Raw genomic sequence first — 24,900 nt, forward strand, 5'->3', positions numbered from 1 at the left:
CAGTGGTGTGAGCAAATCGAATAATTTATTGCACTGTTATGCAAATAAAGTGCACTTTTCATAGTTTTAATTATAGAGATGCATCAAAGCGTAGCGCACACGAGAGAAGCGAACTCTGGTCGGTGGCACGGATTTGTTATTTGTCTTTCTCTTTCTATCTCTCTCTGTCTCTCTCTGTCTCTCTCGTGATAGCCGAGAGTACCAAGAACCTACCGCAACATGGGCGAGCTTTGGGTGTGATTGCAACTGTGCATATGCGTTTGACGATAAGCACTCATCTCGATGAAATTGAGCGGAAAAATATTTGAATTCGTTTCGGGGTGAGATCTTATTTTGTGCATCGCCCGGATCGTAACTCATAGTTATGGGCGAATAATAAATCTATTTTGGAATTTATTAGAATCCTGCCAGAACTCAGCGCCGTTTGGATTCAGATTTTGGATTTCGCTCTTTTGTTGGGATAGAGAGAGAGAGACACAGCAGTTTAGCGGTTTGGCTTTTCCTGCTACTAAACCGAGCAGTAGGATGGGTCAGAAGATTTATTGCGCCCAACAGGAAGATGATCGTTCGCCTCTGGGACAAGTGTAACGAGTGAACAACTTGTGTGATGAATGCTTGGTGCTGGAAACATGCTCGTTATAAGAGTGCATCCTATCGCGGGAAAAGTAGTGATGTATAGTATATTTTAAGCAGCAGCAGCAGCAGCAGGAACATGGAACACCACTGGTAAACAGTCTTCTTTATTGCAATTATTGAGCTCTTGATCCGCGCGGGTAGCTGTGTGAACGGAAAGTGTTTTCAATGCTGTCGATCGTAAAATGTTGTGTAAATGGAAAACTTCGGGTGGATGGCTATTACACAACTGGATGCTGGGATTGCACGTTATCTTTATTATTTATATTCATTTTCCTCATTTTCTTCATATTCCCCTCTTAATAAACGTTGAAGTTTATTACATTATTTATTTTGGCTTAACTTCTTTACAACATAGCCTGATTCACAATATCCCGTGCTCACCAAGTTCTACTCCACTTGATGTAAGCTCACTCTGCTCACTACGCAGAGATAGGTGTCCGGAATTCTTGCAATGTGTACCAGCTACGCAGCGTATCCTCCCAGTTTTTGCCACTTCATGGATCATGAGCGTGAGCTCGTGGTTCATCCTTCGCCTTCATACACTGCACACCGCCAAAGTGGACAGGATTCCCATTGAAAATGCGTCTCCGGATCATTATCAGTCGTTATCAAGGTAGTTGGATGTATTACTTCGAATTTATCGCCGTCGACCAATGTCCAGTTTTAAAGTCAATGTCGTCGATAAAGATAGAAGATGCTCAGTGACCTTGTACTCGAAGGAGCAACATTAGAATAACATTTCGTCAACCACTGCATTGATTGTTCAGGAGTTTTTCCCATCAAAAAACAATGTTTTATCAAAATACGATATTCCCCTTTTTCCATCTTCTATACCAGGGGTGGCCAAACTTTTGGGCATTACAGGCTGAACAATTAGTCGTTAGGACGCGATCTACCATGAATGTAGTACTGGACAATAAAACATAGTCTTGGCTCTCCTGTACTCGCGCGCAAAATCGTTACTGTATGTCACAGACTGTGCGTGTTTCTATAATTTTTCAATACAAAATTTTCTTTAAAGCAAAAAAAAAGATATAAATAAATGAAAAAACTAAAAATTAAAAAAATAATTATCGGTTACCAAATAATTGATAAGAATTGCTTTATTTTCTGTAAAATTCCATCAATCAAAAAAGTTGATTTTTTTAGGAATTCGTCATTTATGAACATACAAAGCAATTATTTTCCATAGAAATAGACCCGAGATGATTATTATATTCCTCAATTACCTAGAAGTAAAGGGTTAGCAACTTGACAGTTTTGTGTCTTCGTGTGAACGAACCCTTAAAATAGGGTAAATGACCTGGTTTGTCCGATTTAGAGTGTTTTCACGCAAATAGTAAATGCAAATCGATTTTTCTTCATGAAAATCACCTATAATCGATACGAGTTTGGGTTCGTTGAAAAACCCCAAGTCTCTAATTGCCAATACTAACATAAAGTGTTGAAATTATTCAAATTTTGTTTTTTAACGATTTTCCTCAAAAAGAAATTTTGATCAAGGTTTGACCACCTCTGATCATGGTTTGTCCAAAAAATGATCATGGTTTGTCCGGTTTTAGAAATCACCATTTTTGAATGAAAAAAAAACGAATTTTCAAGTAGATGTTGCATTTATTATTGCTTAAGTTTACTGCCATCATATTGATCCATTCATAATTTTGGTTTTCTTCAGAATATTGCCTTTTCTTGGGTATTTTAAAAGTGTTCACCTCAACAAACTCAGCACAGAGAAGCTTTATTTCTGCTATGCGTGAAGGACACCATAAACAAACTGCAGCGCGCCAAGCGGTTGCCATAGAAATGCGTGTGAACAAGCATCCACATGCTGAAGAGACGAATGCTTTCTCTGAAATTATTCTCAATAATTACCGAATATTATCCGGTTCAGTTAGGCTAAACGAAAGCGGCCATTTTGAATTCCGAAATGACCTCAAGGTCGCTGGTCGAACCGATTTCTAAAATACTATCGTTGTGAGGTCTCATGATCATTTCAGGTTGACTTCCGGGTTTTTTGAGCTAACTGGAAGTCGACATTTTGGATCCCAAAATGACATTAGAATACGATATTCAACTCTCGCTGATCAATACGATTCTAAAAATATCGATATTGTGTTGCCTGTGGGGCCGATTGACTTCCGATTCAATTTAGCTTTCCGAAATGATCTCAGACATCATTGATCAGATCAACGATCTATGAGATATGAGACATCCACTTATCGACCCGGTTCTAAAATCGCCAATGTTGTGGTGTCTTTTGATCATTTCCTCTTGATTTCGGAGTTTTCTCCGGCCATCTCTGCTAGTCTAGCTGATTGATATATCGTGTCATATCTTTTATAGACTAGCAGACCCGGTTAACTTTGCTTTTTTTCTCGTACATCCGTGTTCGATAACATCTTTGTTTTATTTATGAGATGGGATTATACCACCTAAAAATCCATTAATAGTCGAATGAACTGCGTAGTTTAAGGCCTCTGTAAAAACAAGCAGCTAACTAATCGAAAATGCCTTATTATTTTCTAAATAACGGGATACAAAGTTCAATGTCTTCAGCGTTATTTTCAGTTGAAGAAATCAATTCCAATTAGATAAGTTTTAACTGCAGAGCAAATGCATAATGGAAAAAGCATTTTCCAATGATAATATTGTTTTTTTTTCCAACGCTAATTTGGGTGTACTTATTGAAATGCATACATTGACATAATGACACATATCACGACATATGGTCAATTTGTGTATTGTTCTCGCGAGAACAAGAATGAATCATTTTCAGCTGATTCCATAAAAACTCATGGACACCAAAAGTTCAGTTAAGTATTTAAAATATTAATGCTTTTTAAAGTAATATCCGAAGTAGTAAAAACGCGAATTGATATTCTCTTTTTTTTTTGGCAGGAGACAGCCTGTGAGAATTTAAGAGTGTGTTAAGACTTATGACTTTTTCTGTCGTTAGTGACTTCTTCCGTTCGATCATTTAATTTTTGTGATTTCGAGCATTGTTTCCGTCAAAGTGCAGCGCATTTCTTTCGGATTTCCGGCGGTGCGTACTGTGTTCTTTGGTGGAAAACTGAAAATGAAAATGAGTTCCGTATCAGTTGCTATTGGTACTACACAATCGATTCGATACCGCATTTCGGTTACCGTTCTACGAAAGGTACTGTGTTGCAAAATTTGTGGATTATTTATATTATTAAATATAAATATATTTATATATTTATATTTAATTTGTGGATTATTTATTTTTTATTATTATTTATATCAATTGCGAAGCATTTATAGGGTCAATTGTAAAAGCACCTTCTTTTTTAATTTTCAGTGAAAAAGCTGCTGATTTAAGTAACATAACGGCAGATTTAAGTAAGTAACGGTTAAGTTTTCATGAAGTGCTTCATTCCTGTGAAACCAACTTATGCAAACTACGATGGGTTGATCACAGCCAATTGGGTTTTGTGCGACTCGAATACTGAATCAAGTGTACGGTCTCTTCTACTAGAAGTTTATTATTTTATAATTCCGTGTCATCTGTAGGGGAGGTGGGGGTAAAACGGACATGTTAAGAAGAACTTCAATCATATCTTTGAGAACTCATGTTTCCCAAAACTTTGATGCAGTTTCTTGCAATTCAATATACGGTTTTTCTACCTAATTGGCTAAATATTTTACAAAAAAGTGTTTTCAATGTTTTTACTAAAATTAAAACAGACCGAAAAGTAGTGGGGGTAATATGGACAGGTTTGTAATATATGGAGCGTAGAGATTTATCGATCGCGAGAGGAATAATTTTACTCAACCAAGGCCTGAACTCATCACGAATGTCCGTTAAATGATTAAAAACTCGATATCGAAGTGATATCATGCTATTCAGCAGTATAAACGAACAGACCCTCAACTATTATGCTTTTGGTTCCAGTCAGCTTATAACAGTCCACATTTGGCGATTTGATTTCCATTTATAGACGCACGGCATTCCTTAGGAATAGATTAAACAGACTTTTCACAGTTCATCTCACTCGCACTGGCAACTGTCCGTTTTACCCCACCAGTACAATTATTTTAATTATTGAAACTTTTTCACTCAAAAATGGATTTACTTTTCCGTACATACCTAATATCGGTTCTCTGTTAACTCACAAACCGAAATATAACCATCAGCGAATTTTAATTTTGATATTAAACAACTCAAAATGCTTAATATCGAAGCAGCTAAAATTACATCCACACGCGGAATCATGTATGGTTTTCGGTTTTTGTTTCCCTTTTCCACTTTTGATCAGTATTCATTGCCATAGGGTGGCTTAAAGATTATAGAATAACATGTAAAAAGTGTTCTCATTAACAGAAATCGGAAGTTCAAAATGTAACTATACTAATCAACCACCTGTCCATATTACCCGCGGTTCCCCTACTTCTGGCACGATATACTACATAAAGTATATCTAAGACAGAGCTATTTGCAAACCAAAGGATTATTTTTGGATAATGTAACCGGACTCAATACACTGCTGGAAGAAACACTCGAGCCAGGAAGACTCGTCTTATAGACTTTGTTAAAATTCAACGATTACGATTTTGCTACGGAAAGGAGAATTCCTTATAAGATAAGCAAGCTAGGAGAAAGACTTTCCATACCCGGACTGGCAATGGGGGAGGGAATGTTAGTGTGCATTGGTTATTTTCATCGGGAACTACATGAACGATCAAAATCATCTAAAGAAGTAACTGAAACTGTTGTTATTAGAATCTGACAGCGAACTGAAAACTGGAAAACTGCTCAATGAAGTATCGGAAAACTGGTTTTGCTAGAGATACCAAGATTCCATAGACATTTTTCTATCTTCGCTCATTTTTCAGCGGTCTGTTTCCGTGATGTTCAGCCATCACCGACTCCAGGGAGGCGAATCCACCTATATCTTACCTATTAGACTTAACAACTCAAGCAAACTATATATTTTTGTTCTTTGTAACTGTCAGTTCCAGTGCGATTAATGCTCTTCTAGCAAAAAAAAACATTTTTGAATGGAAAATGTTCCAAATATTCGATACAAAATTCACAAATAGCTATACAATTAAGCACACAACGTTTGGATGAAAAATTCCACACTCCAATCCAGACACTGCTTGATCAAACAACAACCCCCACGTGGACCAATCGATACCCAGCATGTACGATTTGGCAGTCTGCCAACCAGCTAGCCAGCCAACCGAGTCTCGAATCGAGATGATGCACATTTCGGGTGTGAATGAGATCAGATCAATGCAGTCTGGCAACGCGCGTCTGCAGAGCACGCCTGCTCACGTGTGTGAGTGTGTTTGTTTATGTGGGGAACTAAAAAGGACGAATTCAATTATCTTGATTTGTCCCTTTTTCTGTGTTCTTCTGTGCGCGATGAATGAATCGTGCCGCCAGTGCCGCCCGATGGTACAGTGATGCAGACGCAAATTCTCTTCGTGACACCAGTTCAAGATAATCTGTCGCTCACCCGGGAGGACGAAAATCAATAAAAAAAAAACACTTTTTGTTGCACAATGTGAACCTCAATTGCTCCCACACTCAGTTTGTGTCATTCCAATCGATACTGTCGTTTATCTAGATTGAAATAAAAACCGGTAAATTGTTCAGCTGCTTAATTTTGTACCTTAATTTGTCTTTGCAGCGGTCAAATTCGGTAGGATGTCAAAGAAGCAACGGGAAAAGGTAGAGGACGAGGTACGGTTTCATCGAGCCCAGATGCGTGCGCAGAGCGATGCGGCGCCCGACAGCTCAGTGTTTGACACCCAGACACCCTCGAGTAGTGACCAACTGCATCACGGTTACAACGGGTATGGCCCCTAGCGGATGATAGAACTGTTAATACAGGTTGAGTGTTGAAATCGGGTTTAACTTTTCTTCCAGATACCCGTACAACAATGAGGTGGGCTATGGCAGCCCTTACGGCTACTCGACGTCTGTCACACCGCAGCAAACGATGGGTTACGACATCTCGGCCGATTACGTGGATAGTACAACAACTTATGAGCCTAGAAGTTCCATAATTGACTCAGAGTTCATAAGCGGACACAGTAAGTTTATTCTACATTTAGGGTGCAGTAGGCTAAAATTGCATGCTACTACTAACCGTGGGTCATGGTGACGGTTTCCTATCCCTGTATTGTAAATATGTTCCTTCTCACTAACCCGCCTTCCAGATAAGGACAGCTCACCAAACCATCGGGCAATAACGCTGAGCGATATTCGGTTGGCCCGAGTTCAACAGACTGCAACAACCACCAGCAGTAGTACCGCTGGTGGGGGCAGTGGCCAACAACAGCAGCAACAAACCGGTCAGCAGCAACATCAGCTAACCCAGCAGCAGAATCCCAATCAGCAAACAGCAATAACCCCGCTGCCGAGTCATACCACCGGCAATAACGACAACAACAGCACAAATAGTACAATTATCGCCATCAAGCAGGAACAGCTCACGAATGTGGACAGCATTGTGGGAAGCTTCGTTGACTCGACGACCTTCCTGCCCTCGCCGAACAGCCAGCAGCAGATGGTCAACCAAAGCATGGTTCAAAATACCGGTACGAACGGGCCCGGAATGACTCAAACCGTAGTGTCCGGTTCAGGTGAATTCCACTATTCCAGACTACTAACACAAGACCTCCCTGTATAACACTTAACACCTTTCTAATCCTTCTAACCTGCTGCCGGGACACCCACCAGAAGTTACAGGCAATAGCATAAGGCGGAGTGACTGCTGCCAGCAGAATCCCGTTTCGTCGGTTGGGAGTGGTACAGGCGGGGGAGGAGCAGACGGCATCGGGGTGTCCCATTCGCATCATCCCAGCCAGAATACACCGGTTTCGTTCGGCGAGGACGACAGCTCCTGCGATTCGCACACCAAGTGGGGTAATGTGGTTGTCTTTGGGATCTCTGTTCTATCGCTTGATGTTGTGTATACTAACCGTGTCTTCCTAAAATAATATGACCAATTAAACGTTCCAGAATCTCAACGACATTTTCCTTTTTCCTTTTTTTATTTCACTTCCAGCCGAAGGCGACATTAATGACGTGTTGATAAAAACCCTTGCGGAAGCGCATGCAAATACCAATCACAAGCTGGAGTTAGTGCATGAAATGTTCCGAAAACCCCAGGTAAGTATGAGGTCTCCACCCATTAAATCCGAAACAACATGCAGTGAAACTGAAACTGATTGTGATCGACAGGACGTCACCCGCATTTTGTACTACAAGAACATGAGCCAAGAGGAACTCTGGCTCGATTGCGCCGACAAGCTTACCGCAATGATCCAGCAGATTATCGAATTCGCCAAGCTGATACCGGGCTTCATGCGATTAAGTCAAGATGATCAGGTAAACTTCGCATTCAAAACACCTAGCTGTAACGAAACTCACTCAATAATAACTCTTCGCGTTTGATGTAGATTCTCCTGCTGAAGACGGGTTCGTTCGAGCTGGCGATCGTGCGAATGTCCCGACTTATGGATCTCTCGACCAACTCGGTGCTTTACGGAGACATCATGCTGCCCCAGGAAGTGTTCTACACGTCGGACTCGTTCGAGATGAAGCTAGTGGCGTGCATATTCGAGACTGCCAAGAGTATCGCCGAGCTCAAGCTGACGGAGACGGAGCTGGCGCTGTACCAGAGTCTGGTGCTGATGTGGCCGGGTGAGTATAGGAATTTTTTTAATAAAGCCATACGGTCCTATGACACGCGCTTGTTTTGTCCACAGAACGAAATGGCGTCCGAGGTAACACCGAAATCCAGCGATTGTTCGAAATGAGCACGTCCGCCATCCGGCAGGAGATCGAGACGAACCACGCGCCACTCAAAGGGGACGTGACGGTGCTCGAGATACTGCTGAATAAAATCCCAACCTTCCGGTAGGTTTTTTTTAGTCAAACGGTAGTAAAATTCTACTAAATGAAACGAATTATTTTTTTCCGAAATTAATCTAATATTACATTATCTGAATAACCAGCGAAATGACAAGAATACATACAATGTTTCATTATATGTTCTCTATTTCGTAATACTCCAAGATTTTTTACGAGGTTTTTTTACGCGGATTTTTCAATTAACGCGGTTTTTTTACGCGGATTTTTCAATCAACGCGGTTTTTTTACGCGGATTTTTCAATCAACGCGGTTTTTTTACGAGGTACGTATCTCCCGCGTAAAAAAAACCCTGGGTGTATTTCTCAAGAGTGTAATGAACATGAAAAAAAGATGATTTAGAATTCGTTGCAACCCCAACACTCCACCACAACGCTGTTTTTTTAAATCCGGATTATTTGGTAATTTCTCAACTCTTATCCGGGTTAAGAGGATAGCCAACATAATTTTAATTGAACAATGATCATAGTTGATGGCTACGGTCTAATTCAAATTCTTGGGAAAAATATATCTCGTTGCTATACGCTCCGTTTGTTTGCGAAATATCTCAGATACCATCACTTCGAGCTAGCTCTGGTTATATTCATGGACGGTGACGGTCGATTAATTCTTCCCTGAAACCCCCCGTAGTTAAAAACAGTAGAAGATCTACTAACAGTTATCCTACTTACAATTAATACATGATATCTGCTGATTTGGAGATTTTGTTAAAGGGTTAGTTCTAGAGGTCTGACAATGTGCATAGCCTCGCAACAAACATCAGAGGAACGATCTATTGTTCAACGAACCACAAGAGCAAACACATAATCGCAGTCGATTCCAAATCGCTCATCAAAAACACTGGTGCTTTATCTTTATTGATCCTTCAGATTTTGATTTTATACGAGCTATCACATAATCCTCGAGAAAATTATCATTCGGTAGTTCTTCACCATTAGGCAACTCTTCACTGATTTTTGGATCCACCCAGACATCTACCTCTTCGGATTCGTCGATACCGGGAATAGATTCATCGTGTTCTTGAGCTTAAGTTTTGGCAGACTATACACTTCGTAGTTGCTCTCCGTGATTAACCTGATCCAGCGAATTTGCACAAAGAACACACTAAATGACGCTTGAGAGTAGCAAATCATTCTCATTGTGCAAGTTTCGGTGATTTAACCTTTAAATGGTTAATAACGACGCCTGCCACATTCTAACAGTCACCAGGAAGAAGGAAGAAATGTTAGTATGATATTGGCCGCCAGAAGGGTCGCCTCTATAGCGTGGTTCCCTAGCGATTATCATGGAAGGAAAAATTGTTAGTTGCAATAGGTGCAACGACTCAAGATTCACTGTGATGAGTGATGTGATTTTGAACACTCGAATTCTCAACTATAAGGCGAAACGAGATTCCGAAAATAACATTTATTCTGACCTGAGAAGGCCGCTGAAAACCCCTTTAAAAATTTTCGAACGATATATTTTCCTACATCACCCGTATTAATTTTTGGAAAACAGAGAAGGTCGCCGAGAAACTTCTTTAATATTTCTCGAATAGACGATTTATTTTAAAACCTGAGGAAGTCACAGAGAGAATTCCTGACTTAGAGGTTTATCCGTTTCTTTCTTTGCATAATAACCATGGATAACAGCTGTTATAACCATCCTCTTGGACCCTCTGTTCTGATTCCCAATGGTTGCAGGTTCTTTTTCCGACATGCTGTTATAGAGATCCATCAATCGGAGGCGGAATTCCACAGTAACCGTTTCCACAGCGACAAACCTTTCCTGTGGAGATGCACATCTACCGAGTAGTGGTTTATTAACATATGCCCACTCAACACGCGAATGAAGTCACAACTCACGTCCGAACCATACTCTCAAAGCAACATTTGACTCAAGAGGGAACTCGAACGCAATAATTGGTAAAATTCATCATTCAAAATTCGAAATTTATGGTCTATTTGTCTCACCTCCCGCATAGAGGGGAAAGGGGGGGGGCTTCCTTCGCACTACCACCGAGAAGCATTTTGAGGATATCTTCTAAGGTTTTTGATATAGATAATTCTATTGGTCGAAGATGTATGAAATTTTGTGTTGCATACAAAATTTCTTGTGTCGAAAGGTTCAAAATGTTGCATAATAAATTTTGTGACTCAACTATGTGGAAAACACGGGTTCATGAATGGTATAAGGCATTTAAAAACGGCCGAGAAGCGATGAACGGTTTGCCACATCAAGGGAATCCACCTCTTCAAGAAAGGAATTGTACTCGTAAATCGTCGTCTAAGTTTAAGAGAACTAGCCCGTGTATTAAATATCTCTCACAAGAATGTTCATTATATTTCGGTTGATGTTTTTGGCATGAGAAAAATCGCAGCACGACCAGTGCCAGAAGAGCTCAAGTTTCTTCAAAAATTTCATCGCAATCATGTGGCTGAATTTATCCAGGAGACCTCATTCAGTTGTACAAAACAACGATATTATCAGTGTTAGAATATGGCAGTTTTTGCTTCCGATCAGCTGCCAGGATTCATATTCTCAAGCTGGAGAGAATACAATATCGTTGCTTGCGTATAGCAATGGGGTGTTTGCATTCGACACATACGATGAGTCTCAAAGTCTTGGCAGGAGTACCCCCGCTTACTCTTCGATTCACAGAATTATCCTACAGATTTCTCATCCGTTGCAAGATCATGAATCCATTGGTGATTGATAACTTCGAAAATCTACTCCAACTGACTCCTCAGTCAAGTTTTATGTCTTTGTACCATGATTTCCTTACCCATGAAGTGCACCCTTCACCGGGCATCTCCAACCAAGTTTGCTTCCCATACTTTTGCAATTCCTCTGTCAATTTTGATCTGTCCATGCGACAAAAAATCCATGGAATCCCAGATCATCTACGCTCCGATTCTATTCCGCCGATATTTTCGGCAGAATATGGGAAAGTTAGATCTGATAAAATGTTCTTTACTGACGGTTCATTCATAAACGGGTCCACTGGCTTCGGCATCTTCAATGAAAATTCCAATGCCTCTTTCAAACTCAAAGATCCTTGTTCCGTGTATGTCGCTGAACTGGGTGCGATATACTACGCACTAGGGATCATTGAAACACTGCCCATCGACCATTATTTTATTTTTTCAGACAGTCTCAGCTCAATAGAGGCAATTCGTTCAATGAAAGTTGATAAACGCTCATCTTATTTCCTAACAAGAATAAGACATCTATTGAGTGTTTTGGTCGAAAAATTATTCAAGATTACCTTAGCATGGGTTCCCTCTCATTGCTCGATTCCGGGGAATGAGAAAGCGGACTCGCTAGCTAAGGTGGGCGCTTCAGAAGGCACACTTTTTGAAAGGCAAATTGCCTATAATGAATTTTTTCACATTCCTCGTCAGGACACACTCGTTAGTTGGCAGCGCATGTGGAGTGAAGATGAGTTCGGTCGCTGGTTACACACGATTATTCCTAAGGTTTCGACGAAAGCTTGGTTTAAGGGATTGAATGTAGGTCGTGATTTCATTCGCGTGATATCTCGGCTTATGTCCAATCACTACAACCTAAACGCGCATCTCTATCGCATTGGGCTCGCAGCAAACAATCTTTGTGATTGTGGCGATGGCTACCACGACATCGAGCATGTTGTCTGGTCGTGTATCCGGTTCCATGCTGCTCGCTCTCAGCTCTCTAGAGCACTGAGAGCAAAAGGCAGACAATCGGATATCCCCGTCCGGGATATCTTAGGTAGCCGTGATCCTGATCTTCTGCTTCATCTATACCTGTTCCTCAGAAACGCCGATGTCAACGTTTAATGATGTTTCCTTCGTTGTGTCCCTGTTTCATATCCCTCCTATCCGATCTATAAACTTTTACTTAGTCGCGGCAATACATACACACACTCTTTACAGATACACGGGCCAAAGGTTGTGCAGTCCACTGATCGTTCAACAAGAGCCAAAGGTTGTATCGCTCATGACAACGGGCCAAAGGTTGTGCAGTCCACTGATCATTCAACAAGAGCCAAAGGTTGTATCGCTCATGACAACTCTACACGAGCTGATGTTTGCGCCGGCTAGTGACCATTCTATCCTGGATTCCTCGAGTCGAGAAGACGCACCACGCTAGATATGGGGTACAGACTAGGGGGCGTTGCTGATTAATGGTCAGCTGCATCCCAAAAGGAAGTATCCCGTGTCGGGCACAGGTACAGAGCATTGGAGACAGCAACATCACAATTACGAAAACACTTGTAATACTAACCTCGAGCCAACCGCGAGTAATCGGTTACATATTACTAACATAGTTATAAGGCAAACATTGTCGAAATATTGAACTCCCGGCCCCGTCAGGTTGACGCTATATGAGCCTTGATAAAAATATATATTTTGGATAAAAAAAAAAATGTGGCTGAATACATAGTTGCGTGATCAAACTCTGATCCCACGTTCATCCAACGGATGATTATTCTCCCGATATGGCCGCTTGTGACTTTTTCCTATTTCCTAAACTAAAATTACCGCCTCGTGAGACAGCGTCGAAGATATAAAAACGAATTCGCTGCGTGAACTGAAGGCAGTTTTTGAATACAACTATAAAAAGTGTTTCGATGACTGGATTGTTCGTTGGAAAAAGTGTCCTATTATGAAGGCGATAATATAAATTTAGATGATAAAATAAATATAGCATTTTATTTAAAAACACAAATTCCCGGTATATATTTGACAGAATGTAAACGGTGCAAGGTTCCTGCACTTTACGGAAGTTGCAAGAATTCTCATTAAAGACACTTCATAATTTCTAATCAACCTGTATTACTCAATTGGACCACTTTATACTGTTGCAGAAAGGGCAATACGAATTTCATGCCAACTCTACTGGCCGTTGGCAGCACCATCTCAAATAGCAGCGAAACGTTGTGGGTGTAAACACATGAGTCTTTTAAGCAACTTTGCATACTCGAAATATTCAAAAAACAATTAGACTACTTTTTGAAAAGGGCCAATAAAATTTTCTTGATTTTTTACAAAAAAAATATTACTCAAAAACTATAATACCTACACAATTCTAACCAAAAAATGAAATTTAGTAAATTGGTTAAATTTAAATAAAAAAATACCTAAACTTTTTTTTAAATAAAATTAATAATTTGAATAAATCAAAATTCACTTTTCTCAAAAACATTTTTTTTTTAATTTCCAAAAAAAAATGTGAATAGTCCTTACAATTTCAGACAAGTCGTCCATACATCGGAAGATGGGCACTTTTACATGGAAAAAGTTTTTCTAATAACAACTTTTTCATGCTTTCTTCGAAAAAGTTACAACTAATCCTATATTTTTGACGTAGGATTACGTCTTTCGGGAACATATGGGGGTACAAATTGAAAAACGAAAATCGATCGCATCGTGAAAAATGTCCAATTTCAAACGCTTATTACTCAGTCATTTCATCATAGATTGATGAGATTTTTGCATCAAACCAACGAGAACGGGTCGTTGAACGGCTGACGGCGAGAACGGCTGTCTGTTTTGTTGTGTTCATTTTCACCCAAGGAAAGTTTATACGGCGAAAAAGATTGGAAAAGTGAAGAAATATTAGAAAAAGTGGTTTCCCAGATGCTCTACATATAGTATTAGGTGTTGTTAGTACAATTTAAATTCTCATTGAGTTGAATAAACACTCAGAATGTTAAACTTTTTAAAAAAATTACGTTTCTATATTAAAGTAACATGTTTTTACTGATGAGAAAAATTGATAATTGTGTTCGGTATTGGTAGTTGTCTGTATTAAATTGGTGATAGTTGAAAGTTTTTTTCTCTTTATTTCAAACATCTCGTTTTGGATCACAGAGGGTGGTTTTCATCTTCGGTATCTTTTATCTGATACGCACCATCCAACGACTGTTTACCATCCTTCTGTCACCATCACTCGTTAAACACTGGTGGAGTGAACAAACAATACCCATCAACCAAACAAAACGGCCCTTTTCAGGGCCACCAAATCATTATTAAAGAGTTTAACGATGTAATTCTTCAAACATATCCAAAATCAACAGATATCCTAACGGAATCCTACGTCAACTATGCGATCGTGTCTCGGACACAACCCTCCTGTGACTTTTTTAAAGTCAAGAATATAGTGTATTCGACAATGTTTTAGATCTTATTAAAATATGAACTTTCGTCGAAGACGCCAACTTTCTCTCTTTTATAGTTTCTGAAACATAGAGCATTTTCGTATGGAGACCTCTGAAAAAATAATTTTTTACTCGTTACATTTTTGTGTGTAATTTCTAGCGTTTGTTTCTGAATAGAAAAAGTTAGCAGAGCATGTAAATCGCGAAAATTGATACATAAAAATGTTACGAATTAAACATTAATAGTAATTTTTCGAAGAAAAACATGAAAAAGTTGTTGTTCGAAAAACTTTTTCCTTATACAAATGCCCATATTCCGATGTATGGGAGACTTGTTGGAAATTGTATGGGCTAAACATGTTCTCGAGAAAAATAAATTTTAATTTCCAAAATATAAATGTTCAATGATTTTTGATTTCAAAAATATTTTTTAATGAAAACATGGATAACTCCCTACCAGTGTTACCACATTTAAATCTGTACCAGAGGGGTAAAACATCTTACTAATCTGTAATTTTTCAAAAAATCTGTACCAAAAATCTGTACCATCGAAAATTTTCGTTGTAGAGAAAAAAATAATTTATTAGCATTAAAAAATACTCATTTATTTACTACAAATACTAATTTACTACAAATACATTGAAACAACGTAAGATTCCTCGCAAATATGACTCTAAGCAGGGTGGTTTTTACCTTAGAACGAGGACCCCCCAAAGGGTTTTCCGCAAATCTATTTCCTGATCCTTGATAGGATAGATTGATAGATTAATCTTTTTCACAAATACCATGCATGATCCGCCAATGTTTCGAGTGGAGGAATATTGTTTCTCATTCCGTAAATCACGCTAGTATCCAATGAATCTTCCAGGACCATCTAAGTTGAACTCTTTTTGTAGATTGAAAAGGATCAGAAATATCTCTTGAATTTTTGAAACCGATTAAAATCACAATAAAAGATTTAAGAAATTGAAATTCATGTAAGCCTGCCATGTATTACCTTTATTGCCGATTCATGTGATTTTCAACGCAATTCAATTGTGTTACGATGTTTGTGAAGTTCCCAGAAGGTTGTTAGACGAATGAACCTGAAATGTTTGAAGTCTCTATAATTCAACTCGTTTATTCGTACTAGAAGGTGTTAGACTAAAGAGGGTCACCTTTTCAGTCCCTTTTGAAAGAGTTTGCATTATTCTACTCGCTTATCTCGATTTGTAAGCTACAATTTACGAAGAAGACTTCATAACTTTCGCCTTTAAATAATTGATTAGTTTACGACGATGGACAACACTAGTTGTCAGAAAACCTTTCGAATCATAGTCCCTATTTCTATTCTGGGTGTGTAAACATATCGAACAGTTGACTCACATTGTGATATGACGCCATATAAATATTGTTTTCTTTGAAACACCAACCCAACCAACATCAAATATATCATGCAATTATGAGAATCTGTTAGCTGAAACAATTTATCTTGAAACAAATTCATTCAATTCATAAACCCCATCAAACGTAAATTTTAACGCATATATATCCACATCTTTCATCCCGCCAGTGAACTCTCCATCATGCACATGGAGGCGCTGCAAAAGTTCAAGCAAGATCACCCGCAGTACGTATTCCCCGCGCTGTACAAAGAGTTATTTTCGATCGACTCGCAGCAAGACCTACTGACATAACAGGATCACCCGCAGCAGCAGCAACAGCAACAACAGCAGCATCCGGAGCAGGACTCGGAGCACGTTCCAATCCCTTGCGCAACCAGTGAGTATCACCCTCAGCAGGAGCTTCATCAGTACCACCAGCAACAGCAACAAGAGCAATATTTGAAAGGAAATCCGTCACAAGACAAGATGGAAGAGGATGTGGCAAGTAGTGGCAAGATGGTGGGACCAGCAACGGTTCAAGTGAGTGATAACAACACCTTCATCATCATCATCCAACAAGACGGCGAAGTGATCACTCAGACGAAGTAGTCGACGTTTGGTTTTAAGCACTCAACACGAAGGATGAAAACTGGCACCACTGTCAAACATGTGTACGCATCGCGCTAGGCGATTCCCCATAAACTTCTCATATTGGTCACTGTTGTAAGCGAACAACCAACTGAGGAGGGACACAAAGCATTTGCTGCATAGGTTAAGGCGCGTAATTCGTTCGAATCGGTTGGGAGAAAGAAGTGCATTATTATGACAACATGCATTCAGAAACTAAAGCCGAATCCAAACAGATGGTGACGATTTCCAATTTACAACAAAAAAAAAATCTTCAATTTTATAACCTAACAAATTCCCCCCCACACACACCCACAGCAATGAAACTTGTTTCGAGCGAAATATTTCCGTCGGTACCGTCTGTTTACATTTAGCCGAAATGTGTCAAACGGCGCGTGTGCACTGAAACAAAACTGTCTGAAGCTTTAGAAAGCACACTTTTTCCCTTCACAGCATGGCAATTTAAAAGGGAGGATAAAGCAAAAACATAGTTTAGTGAAACAATAGTGAAAATAACGTATAGAAAAAAAGAAACACACACACAGAGCGATAGTAATTGTTGATGTAAATGAATTTAATGATTGTTATATTATTTTAAAAGTTTTAATTTATATATCTTTTTTGTTTTCGCTTATGTCATCTTGAACGATTTTTTATTTTTAAAAAATTTAAGGGAAATGAAAAGAATGATGTAATTTGTAGGTGAAATTTATACATACTAATATGTTAAGTTTAGTTCTTAGTGAATACACAGGCAAGTTAGGGGAAACAACTACGACCGACGACCGCTGAATCGTTCTGTATATTGTTTTTTTTAGAAGAGCCTAGCAGAAACCTGCAAAAAAATTTGTTCTTTTTATTAGTTCTACTGTTTCTTGTTCTGTTTAGATTTTGTTTAGTTTTTTTTTAATCGCGGCAAACGTACAAATTTTATTCTGATGCGTGCAAAAGTATGCTTCGTACCGGAGGCATCATTTCTAGATTTTCGAACAACAGAAGACAGCGTAATTGAGGTTTCAACAGCAGGAACATTCAGTTGAATAGAGAAAATGATATAGAATGCAAAAATAGAATCTCTCTCTCTCTAAATCGTTCGTATTTTAGGTAGGAACATTTTCCATTTTTGTTGGAAAAGTAAAACAAAAAAATGCAAGAAAAAATAACGATGGCATGAAAAACAAAAACATTATGTTTTCCGTACTGATCATGCTTTTCCTGGATAAGCAGAAAGGTATCATCTTGTTGAGGATATTCATTTTTGAATTTTATTTAGTTTGCAGAACTTTGAAATGAGAACTGTTTTCCTGTTTTCGCTTTAAATTTAAATTTCGAAGTAATCAACGCATAGCACGAAATTAAATCGAAATAAACGACGTGGAAGGGTTCGAAGCAGTATTAGCAGATATAACATACAATAGAGGGAAATTTAAAGACTTGAACGAAAAATACGACGTTTAAATATGGAACTAACCAACCATTCTTTTTTAGGGAAAACATAAAACGGTTTGAAAGTGGCGTTAGAACTCTGTTTGCCTTAGAATGCGTCCCAGTCCACAGCGGGAATGGTCAGAATAAAATTTGAAATATTGATACTAGTTTCTCACCACAGTCACCCGCAAAATGTATACTCCACCTTCTTTGTCAACCCCTTAATTTTTTTTTCGGTTCATGTCTTGCCGTTAGGTCCCAAAAGACTACTGAAATCAAATCAAAAGTTTATTTCTAGGATGATTAGGAATATTGAAATCTCTCTATCTCTTTCTCTCCAAACGGCCTGACACGCTGTGTAGTTGAGCGAAGGTCAACCAAATGAGTCGACAGACCCGATGCAAAAATTGAAAAAAAAAAGAAAACTGATAATTATATAATTGGAAAAAGACCCCTCCATAGAAAAATTTAAGAACGTAACAAAACAAACAAAAACATCGTACTGAATTTAGAATTAGGTTCTTTTGTCTAAATTTTTGGAAAACTTTGAGCGAATATACGAACAAAAATATAAAACCTGAATAAACGGAGTCATTGGAAAGTGCAATCGCTCGTCGGTTCTTTTTATGGCCTTCCGATCAGAACTCGACCGGGGCTCGATTCATCCGAATGATCGCCGACATGAAAAGAAGGAAAGACCGAACGAAGCAGCAGGTTCGCGGAGCAGGAAGAAGAAGAGAGTCGCGCGCACTGATTTACTGCTAGGAAACGGAAAAGAAGTTTTTAGTTGTTAGACCGGGAAGACCGACAACCGGGAGGTGGAAGAGCTGGTCGTTCACTCTTCTACGCGACACGAATGCACACGAAGGATAGTAGTTTGTCGTGCATCGTGCGAAACTAGCGGAGAGGAATGCGAAAATATTTCTGCGACTTGGAAAATGAGAACTTATAAATGTATGGGTGCTTCTATATATATATAAAAAAAGATTGATAAAATTATATATTTAAAAAGGTATAAAATAAAACAATTACAGAACAATGTTGAAATGACAAAAAACATACATACACAAAGAAAACCAGAAATCTGTAACGGAAAATTAAATTCACAAAAAAAAAAGAAAGATACACACATGTTGACACGTAAATCGAATATATATATATTAGAGCGCGGGATGAGCCAGCAATTGGGCGGACTGGACAAATAGGAAGAAAAAAACAAAACCGACTGTAACATTTTCGCATCAAATTCAACTGCCACGAGTCTAGCTGCTGGTCTGTCCCCGACTTCTTTTCATGAATGTAAGAATTAATTGCCTTAAACGATATATATATTAAATAATATACAATATAAAATTATATTTAAAAGAAAGCAACAGTAAAACAAACAATTACTGGAGATGCGCTGGAGCAGGAGAAAACCTCTCTCACATACATACAGAGACACAGTAAGCAAAAAAGGAAAAAAATAGTGATTAATGATTTTTTTCTAATCATAAATTCAAAGGAATAAATTTGTCATTACGATAAAGGTAAGAATAGTTATCTAAATTCTATACATAAATATAACACAATAATGATAAGAGAAGAAAACAACTGAGAAAGGCGAGAAGAAATATAATGTAATTTAAAACTAATTTAAATTGCAAACTCTAAGCAAGAATATAAATAAATTTAGAAAACACATCTTGTATGAATTTCTTAAGAGACGCCGCAAGTGGATCTAGAGGAAACAAAAAGCATAGAAAAAATAGCGAATTCGGGTAGGTTTTAAGTTTCACTGAATATTATAATCTATTATACATAATAATTATATTGAACGATTAATAAACTGATTAATCCTTATTGTTGTTGTTTCTTTTTATGTTTCACTCTTTGAATAGCAGATAGTTCTTTTATTACATTTGTATATCCATTGATTATGAGTAACGGTAGATAAATTCAAACAGTAATAACATTTATACAAGTTCATCAAGCAGTTTTCAATTGATTGAATAATTGTAGTTAAAGCAAATGGTGTAACACACAATTAGGAAGAGCGTCATCTTGTTTTCCTTCGGTTACATTGTTATGTTAATCTAGCTAAAATTTACTAACCATCCTCTACGGGATATAACATTTACCTAGATTTCGGTTTTAACGAAATTAGTGCAAATTGTATTACTAACAAACACTACAGACCATGTTACAAAATAACCGGAAAACTGAGCTGAGTTTCGATAAGTTATGTTGAATATGCTCTGACAGAAACCCATTATCCCATTCCATGACATTCGACTGAAACTTCTCCTACTAAGCAAACCATCATCAACTCTAGGATTGTGCACTAACTTTTAAGGAACTATTAACAAAATGAAAAGCACACCGCTTAGCGACTGACAAGATAGCAATCCTTAAAACGCACAATTTATCCCCATCGAATATTCAGCGCAAACCAATACATACGATATCGATTTCCAGTTCCCGCTCCGAATTTTGTATCCCCACCTGAATTAGTTTCTTTTCTAAAAAGCTGATTGGGACTCATGAACTCATTGGAATTTCTACAATAGCAAACTGTTGTACATTCAGTCTTCATTTTTATGGTTTGATTTGCCGCCCAAAACTTTAAATGGATTCGAGAGCAAACTTTTCATACACAACTAAGAAGCATTTAACAATGAAAAACCATACACGAAAGCGATATATTCCAATCCAAAATACTCCCAACACAAAACCCCATCGTTTCGATCTGTTCGATGGATTCGTCTCTTTGGTTCAATTACTCTCACTCATATCAACATTCGTACCAGCTAATATCTCCTGTTCCAAAAAATGAAGAAAACAAAAAACACACAGGCAAGCATTTACAATGAGAAATAAAATAACATCAGCGAGCCGCAGACGATGCATTTAAAGCGGAACACGAGCAATGTTATCGCGAAATCTTTGCAGAAACCCAAGAAACGGACACGCGCGAGAAGAGGAAAACTTCCGAAACAAAATAACAGAAACAAAAAAGCACTTATACACGAGTTAGGATTTAACGAGTGAAAAGAAAATAAAACAAACAAACAAACCTGTTGTTGATATTCCTTTTACTACCAAGATGCAAATAAAAAGACTAACGAACAAAAAAAAAACCTTAAATAAAAGTACGATGAAGAAATGCGGTAACATACATTACATAGGTTGGGTAGGGTTGTCAGAGAGACTGTTGCAATTCGAAGCAAACCGGAAACACGTGAAAACAAGAACAAAACAGTTTATGATGTAAAGTGAAATTTTCTGGAAAAAAAAAATCGCAGTTGATTGTTGCTATAAATCGGAGGGTATCTGACAATGGCTGTTCAGGAAGAAATGTCGAAAATAAACAACAAGCAAAATAAAGCAAAAAAGCAGAGAAGACATAGAACAAGAGATACGTCTTTAATAGTGAAATTCATGTTGTTTTATTTTGAATGATGATGGCATTTCTTGCTTGTTTTTAGGAGGTTTTTTTTTTATCCAAAATATATATTTTTATTAAGGCTCATATGGCGTCAACCTGACGGGGCCGGGAGTTCAATATTTCGAAAATGTTTGCCTTATAACTATGTTAGTAATATGTAACCGATTACTCGCGGTTGGCTCGAGGTTAGTATTACAAGTGTTTTCGTAATTGTGATGTTGCTGTCTCCAATGCTCTGTACCTGTGCCCGACACGGGATACTTCCTTTTGGGATGCAGCTGACCATTAATCAGCAACGCCCCCCTAGTCTGTACCCCATATCTAGCGTGGTGCGTCTTCTCGACTCGAGGAATCCAGGATAGAATGGTCACTAGCCGGCGCAAACATCAGCTCGTGTAGAGTTGTCATGAGCGATACAACCTTTGGCTCTTGTTGAACGATCAGTGGACTGCACAACCTTTGGCCCGTGTATCTGTAAAGAGTGTGTGTATGTATTGCCGCGACTAAGTAAAAAGGGGACACAACGAAGGAAACATCATTAAACGTTGACATCGGCGTTTCTGAGGAACAGGTATAGATGAAGCAGAAGATCAGGATCCCGGCTACCTAAGATATCCCGGACGGGGATATCCGATTGTCTGCCTTGTGCTCTCAGTGCTCTAGAGAGCTGAGAGCGAGCAGCATGGAACCGGATACACGACCAGACAACATGCTCGATGTCGTGGTAGCCATCGCCACAATCACAAAGATTGTTTGCTGCGAGCCCAATGCGATAGAGATGCGCGTTTAGGTTGTAGTGATTGGACATAAGCCGAGATATCACGCGAATGAAATCACGACCTACATTCAATCCCTTAAACCAAGCTTTCGTCGAAACCTTAGGGATAATCGTGTGTAACCAGCGACCGAACTCATCTTCATTCCACATGCGCTGCCAACTAACGAGTGTGTCCTGACGAGGAATGTGGAAAAAATCGTTATAAGCAATTTGCCTTTCAAAAAGTGTGCCTTCTGAAGCGCCCACCTTAGCAGGCGACTCCGCTTTCTCATTCCCCGGAATCGAGCAATGAGAGGGAACCCATGCTAAGGTAATCTTGAATAATTTTTCGACCAAAACACTCAATAGATGTCTTATTCTTGTTAGGAAATAAGATGAGCGTTTATCAACTTTCATTGAGCGGATTGCCTCTATTGAGCTGAGACTGTCTGAAAAAATAAAATAATGGTCGATGGGCAATGTTTCAATGATCCCTAGTGCGTAGTATATCGCACCCAGTTCAGCGACATACACGGAACAAGGATCTTTGAGTTTGAAAGAGGCATTGGAATTTTCATTGAAGATGCCGAAGCCAGTGGACCCGTTTATGAATGAACCGTCAGTAAAGAACATTTTATCAGATCTAACTTTCCCATATTCTGCCGAAAATATCGGCGGAATAGAATCGGAGCGTAGATGATCTGGGATTCCATGGATTTTTTGTCGCATGGACAGATCAAAAATGACAGAGGAATTGCAGAAGTATGGGAAGCAAACTTGGTTGGAGATGCCTGGTGAAGGGTGCACGTCGTGGGTAAGGTACTCATGGTATAAAGACATAAAACTTGACTGAGGAGTCAGTTGGAGTAGATTTTCAAAGTTATCAATCACCAATGGATTCATGATCTTGCAACGGATGAGAAATCTGTAGGATAATTCTGTGAACCGAAGAGTAAGCGGGGGTACTCCTGCCAAAACTTCGAGACTCATCGTATGTGTCGAATGCAAACACCCCATGGCTATACGCAAGCAACGATATTGTATTCTCTCCAGCTTGAGAATATGAATCCTGGCAGCTGATCGGAAGCAAAAACTGCCATATTCTAACACTGATAATATCGTTGTTTTGTATAACTGAATGAGGTCTCCTGGATGCGCACCCCACCATGTTCCGGTTATTGTTTGGAGAAAATTGATTCTTTGCTGGCATTTCTGTTTCAAATACGCAATGTGTATTCCCCAGGTACATTTAGAGTCAAAATATACTCCAAGGTATTTGAAAAACATCGAGTGCTTGATCGTTTTGCCGGATAGGTGAAGCTGGAATTGGGCGGGTTCGTGCTTCCTAGAAAAAAGGGCCATTTCAGTTTTCTCCGTAGAGAATTCGATACCCAGCTTGAGAGCCCACGTGAACAGGTTGTTCAGGGTATCTTGCAAGGAATTTTGCAGAACGGCGGGATTAGTACCCGTGATGGAAATAACTCCATCGTCTGCAAGTTGCCTCAACGTGCAATCTCTAGTCAGACAATCATCATTGACGTAAAAACTGTACAAGAGGGGGCTTAGGCAGGAGCCTTGTGGCAGGCCCATAAAACTGTATCGAGAAGATTTCAAGCTGCCATGATTGAAAAACATGTGCTTTTCTGAGAGTAAATTGTACAGAAAATTATTCAGAATTGGCGAAAGTCCACGATTATGAAGTTTCTCTGAGAGAATTTCCATGGAAACTGAATCAAATGCCCCTTTGATATCGAGAAAAACGGAAGCCATTTGTTCTTTGCGAGCAAATGCGATTTGGATTTCAGAAGATAGCAGCGCGAGACAATCGTTCGTCCCTTTACCTTAGTTTTTAGGAGGTGGTGATAGGTGATCAATGGAGATAACAACTGAAGGGTTGAAATAAGTACACAAAAATTCATAACATTATCGAAAACGAATAATATTATTTTCTAAGCGACAATATGAACTGTTTTTTCTACAGTGCCCATGACGGTCATCATGAATTCTATAAATCTGACATTGGCAGACAATTGTCTTCAGTCTCGCGTGCTTTTATTACTTTTATTATTAGTTTTATTACTTCTTAATTACTCTTTCAAAACCAGCTATTCGCCATATTCTTGAAAAATTGAAAAGTAAGTTCATTGAGCATGACAGGAGGACACCGACTGAAGAAAATATTGTTGCTGCGAGAACAAGTTTTTCTACCAACGAGGATGTTTTCGTTTCACGTCGCTCGTAAGGATAAAGTTGGACTCAGGCGTTTTGTGTTACGTCACATCATTCAGATCTGATGTGACGCTTGCTGGAATGATCGACCGCCGCAATATGTCGATTTGTAATCACGGTAAAGCTCTCGTGTTGTTTTCTGAACATAAACAAGAAAAAATCACGATTCGACGAATAAATCTGTTATTTCTAAGGTAAAATCAAGGGTAAAATGTAAAATTATAATCTAAACACTGAACATGTGGAAAATGAAGAAACATTCCGAACGCTCATGACTCGTACATTTCTTAACAGATCGAAAAGATGTGGAAATATTTCTATCACAATTGAATGTCGAGCATAGTCCCACGTTTCGATTGATCCAATTTGTGCTCCCCAAATTATACCGACGAAAACAGGCAA

The 24,900-nt window shown here is 38.8% G+C and overlaps 1 protein-coding gene across 14 annotated transcripts in view; it reads left to right on the forward strand.

Moving 5' to 3' along the window:
• The window catches only part of LOC129774856 (probable nuclear hormone receptor HR3), a 465,935-nt gene extending 446,008 nt beyond the window's left edge, over positions 1 to 19,927 (forward strand). For 11 of the 14 annotated variants that reach the window (XM_055778884.1, XM_055778885.1, XM_055778886.1 and 8 more), the window contains 9 exons: positions 6,294 to 6,459; positions 6,533 to 6,699; positions 6,826 to 7,251; positions 7,349 to 7,534; positions 7,677 to 7,780; positions 7,853 to 7,999; positions 8,071 to 8,314; positions 8,380 to 8,530; positions 16,219 to 19,927. In XM_055778884.1, coding sequence (XP_055634859.1) covers positions 6,294 to 6,459; positions 6,533 to 6,699; positions 6,826 to 7,251; positions 7,349 to 7,534; positions 7,677 to 7,780; positions 7,853 to 7,999; positions 8,071 to 8,314; positions 8,380 to 8,530; positions 16,219 to 16,342 — 1,715 coding nt within the window. In that variant the 3' untranslated portion in view covers positions 16,343 to 19,927. The remainder of the gene's footprint in view (positions 1 to 6,293; positions 6,460 to 6,532; positions 6,700 to 6,825; positions 7,252 to 7,348; positions 7,535 to 7,676; positions 7,781 to 7,852; positions 8,000 to 8,070; positions 8,315 to 8,379; positions 8,531 to 16,218) is intronic. The other 3 variants (XM_055778880.1, XM_055778881.1, XM_055778882.1) reach the window with 3 other exon arrangements.
• Positions 19,928 to 24,900: the final 4,973 nt, after the last annotated feature.

The sequence above is a fragment of the Toxorhynchites rutilus genome, chromosome 3, assembly GCF_029784135.1.
Source record: "Toxorhynchites rutilus septentrionalis strain SRP chromosome 3, ASM2978413v1, whole genome shotgun sequence".
Lineage (NCBI taxonomy): Eukaryota > Metazoa > Arthropoda > Insecta > Diptera > Culicidae > Toxorhynchites > Toxorhynchites rutilus.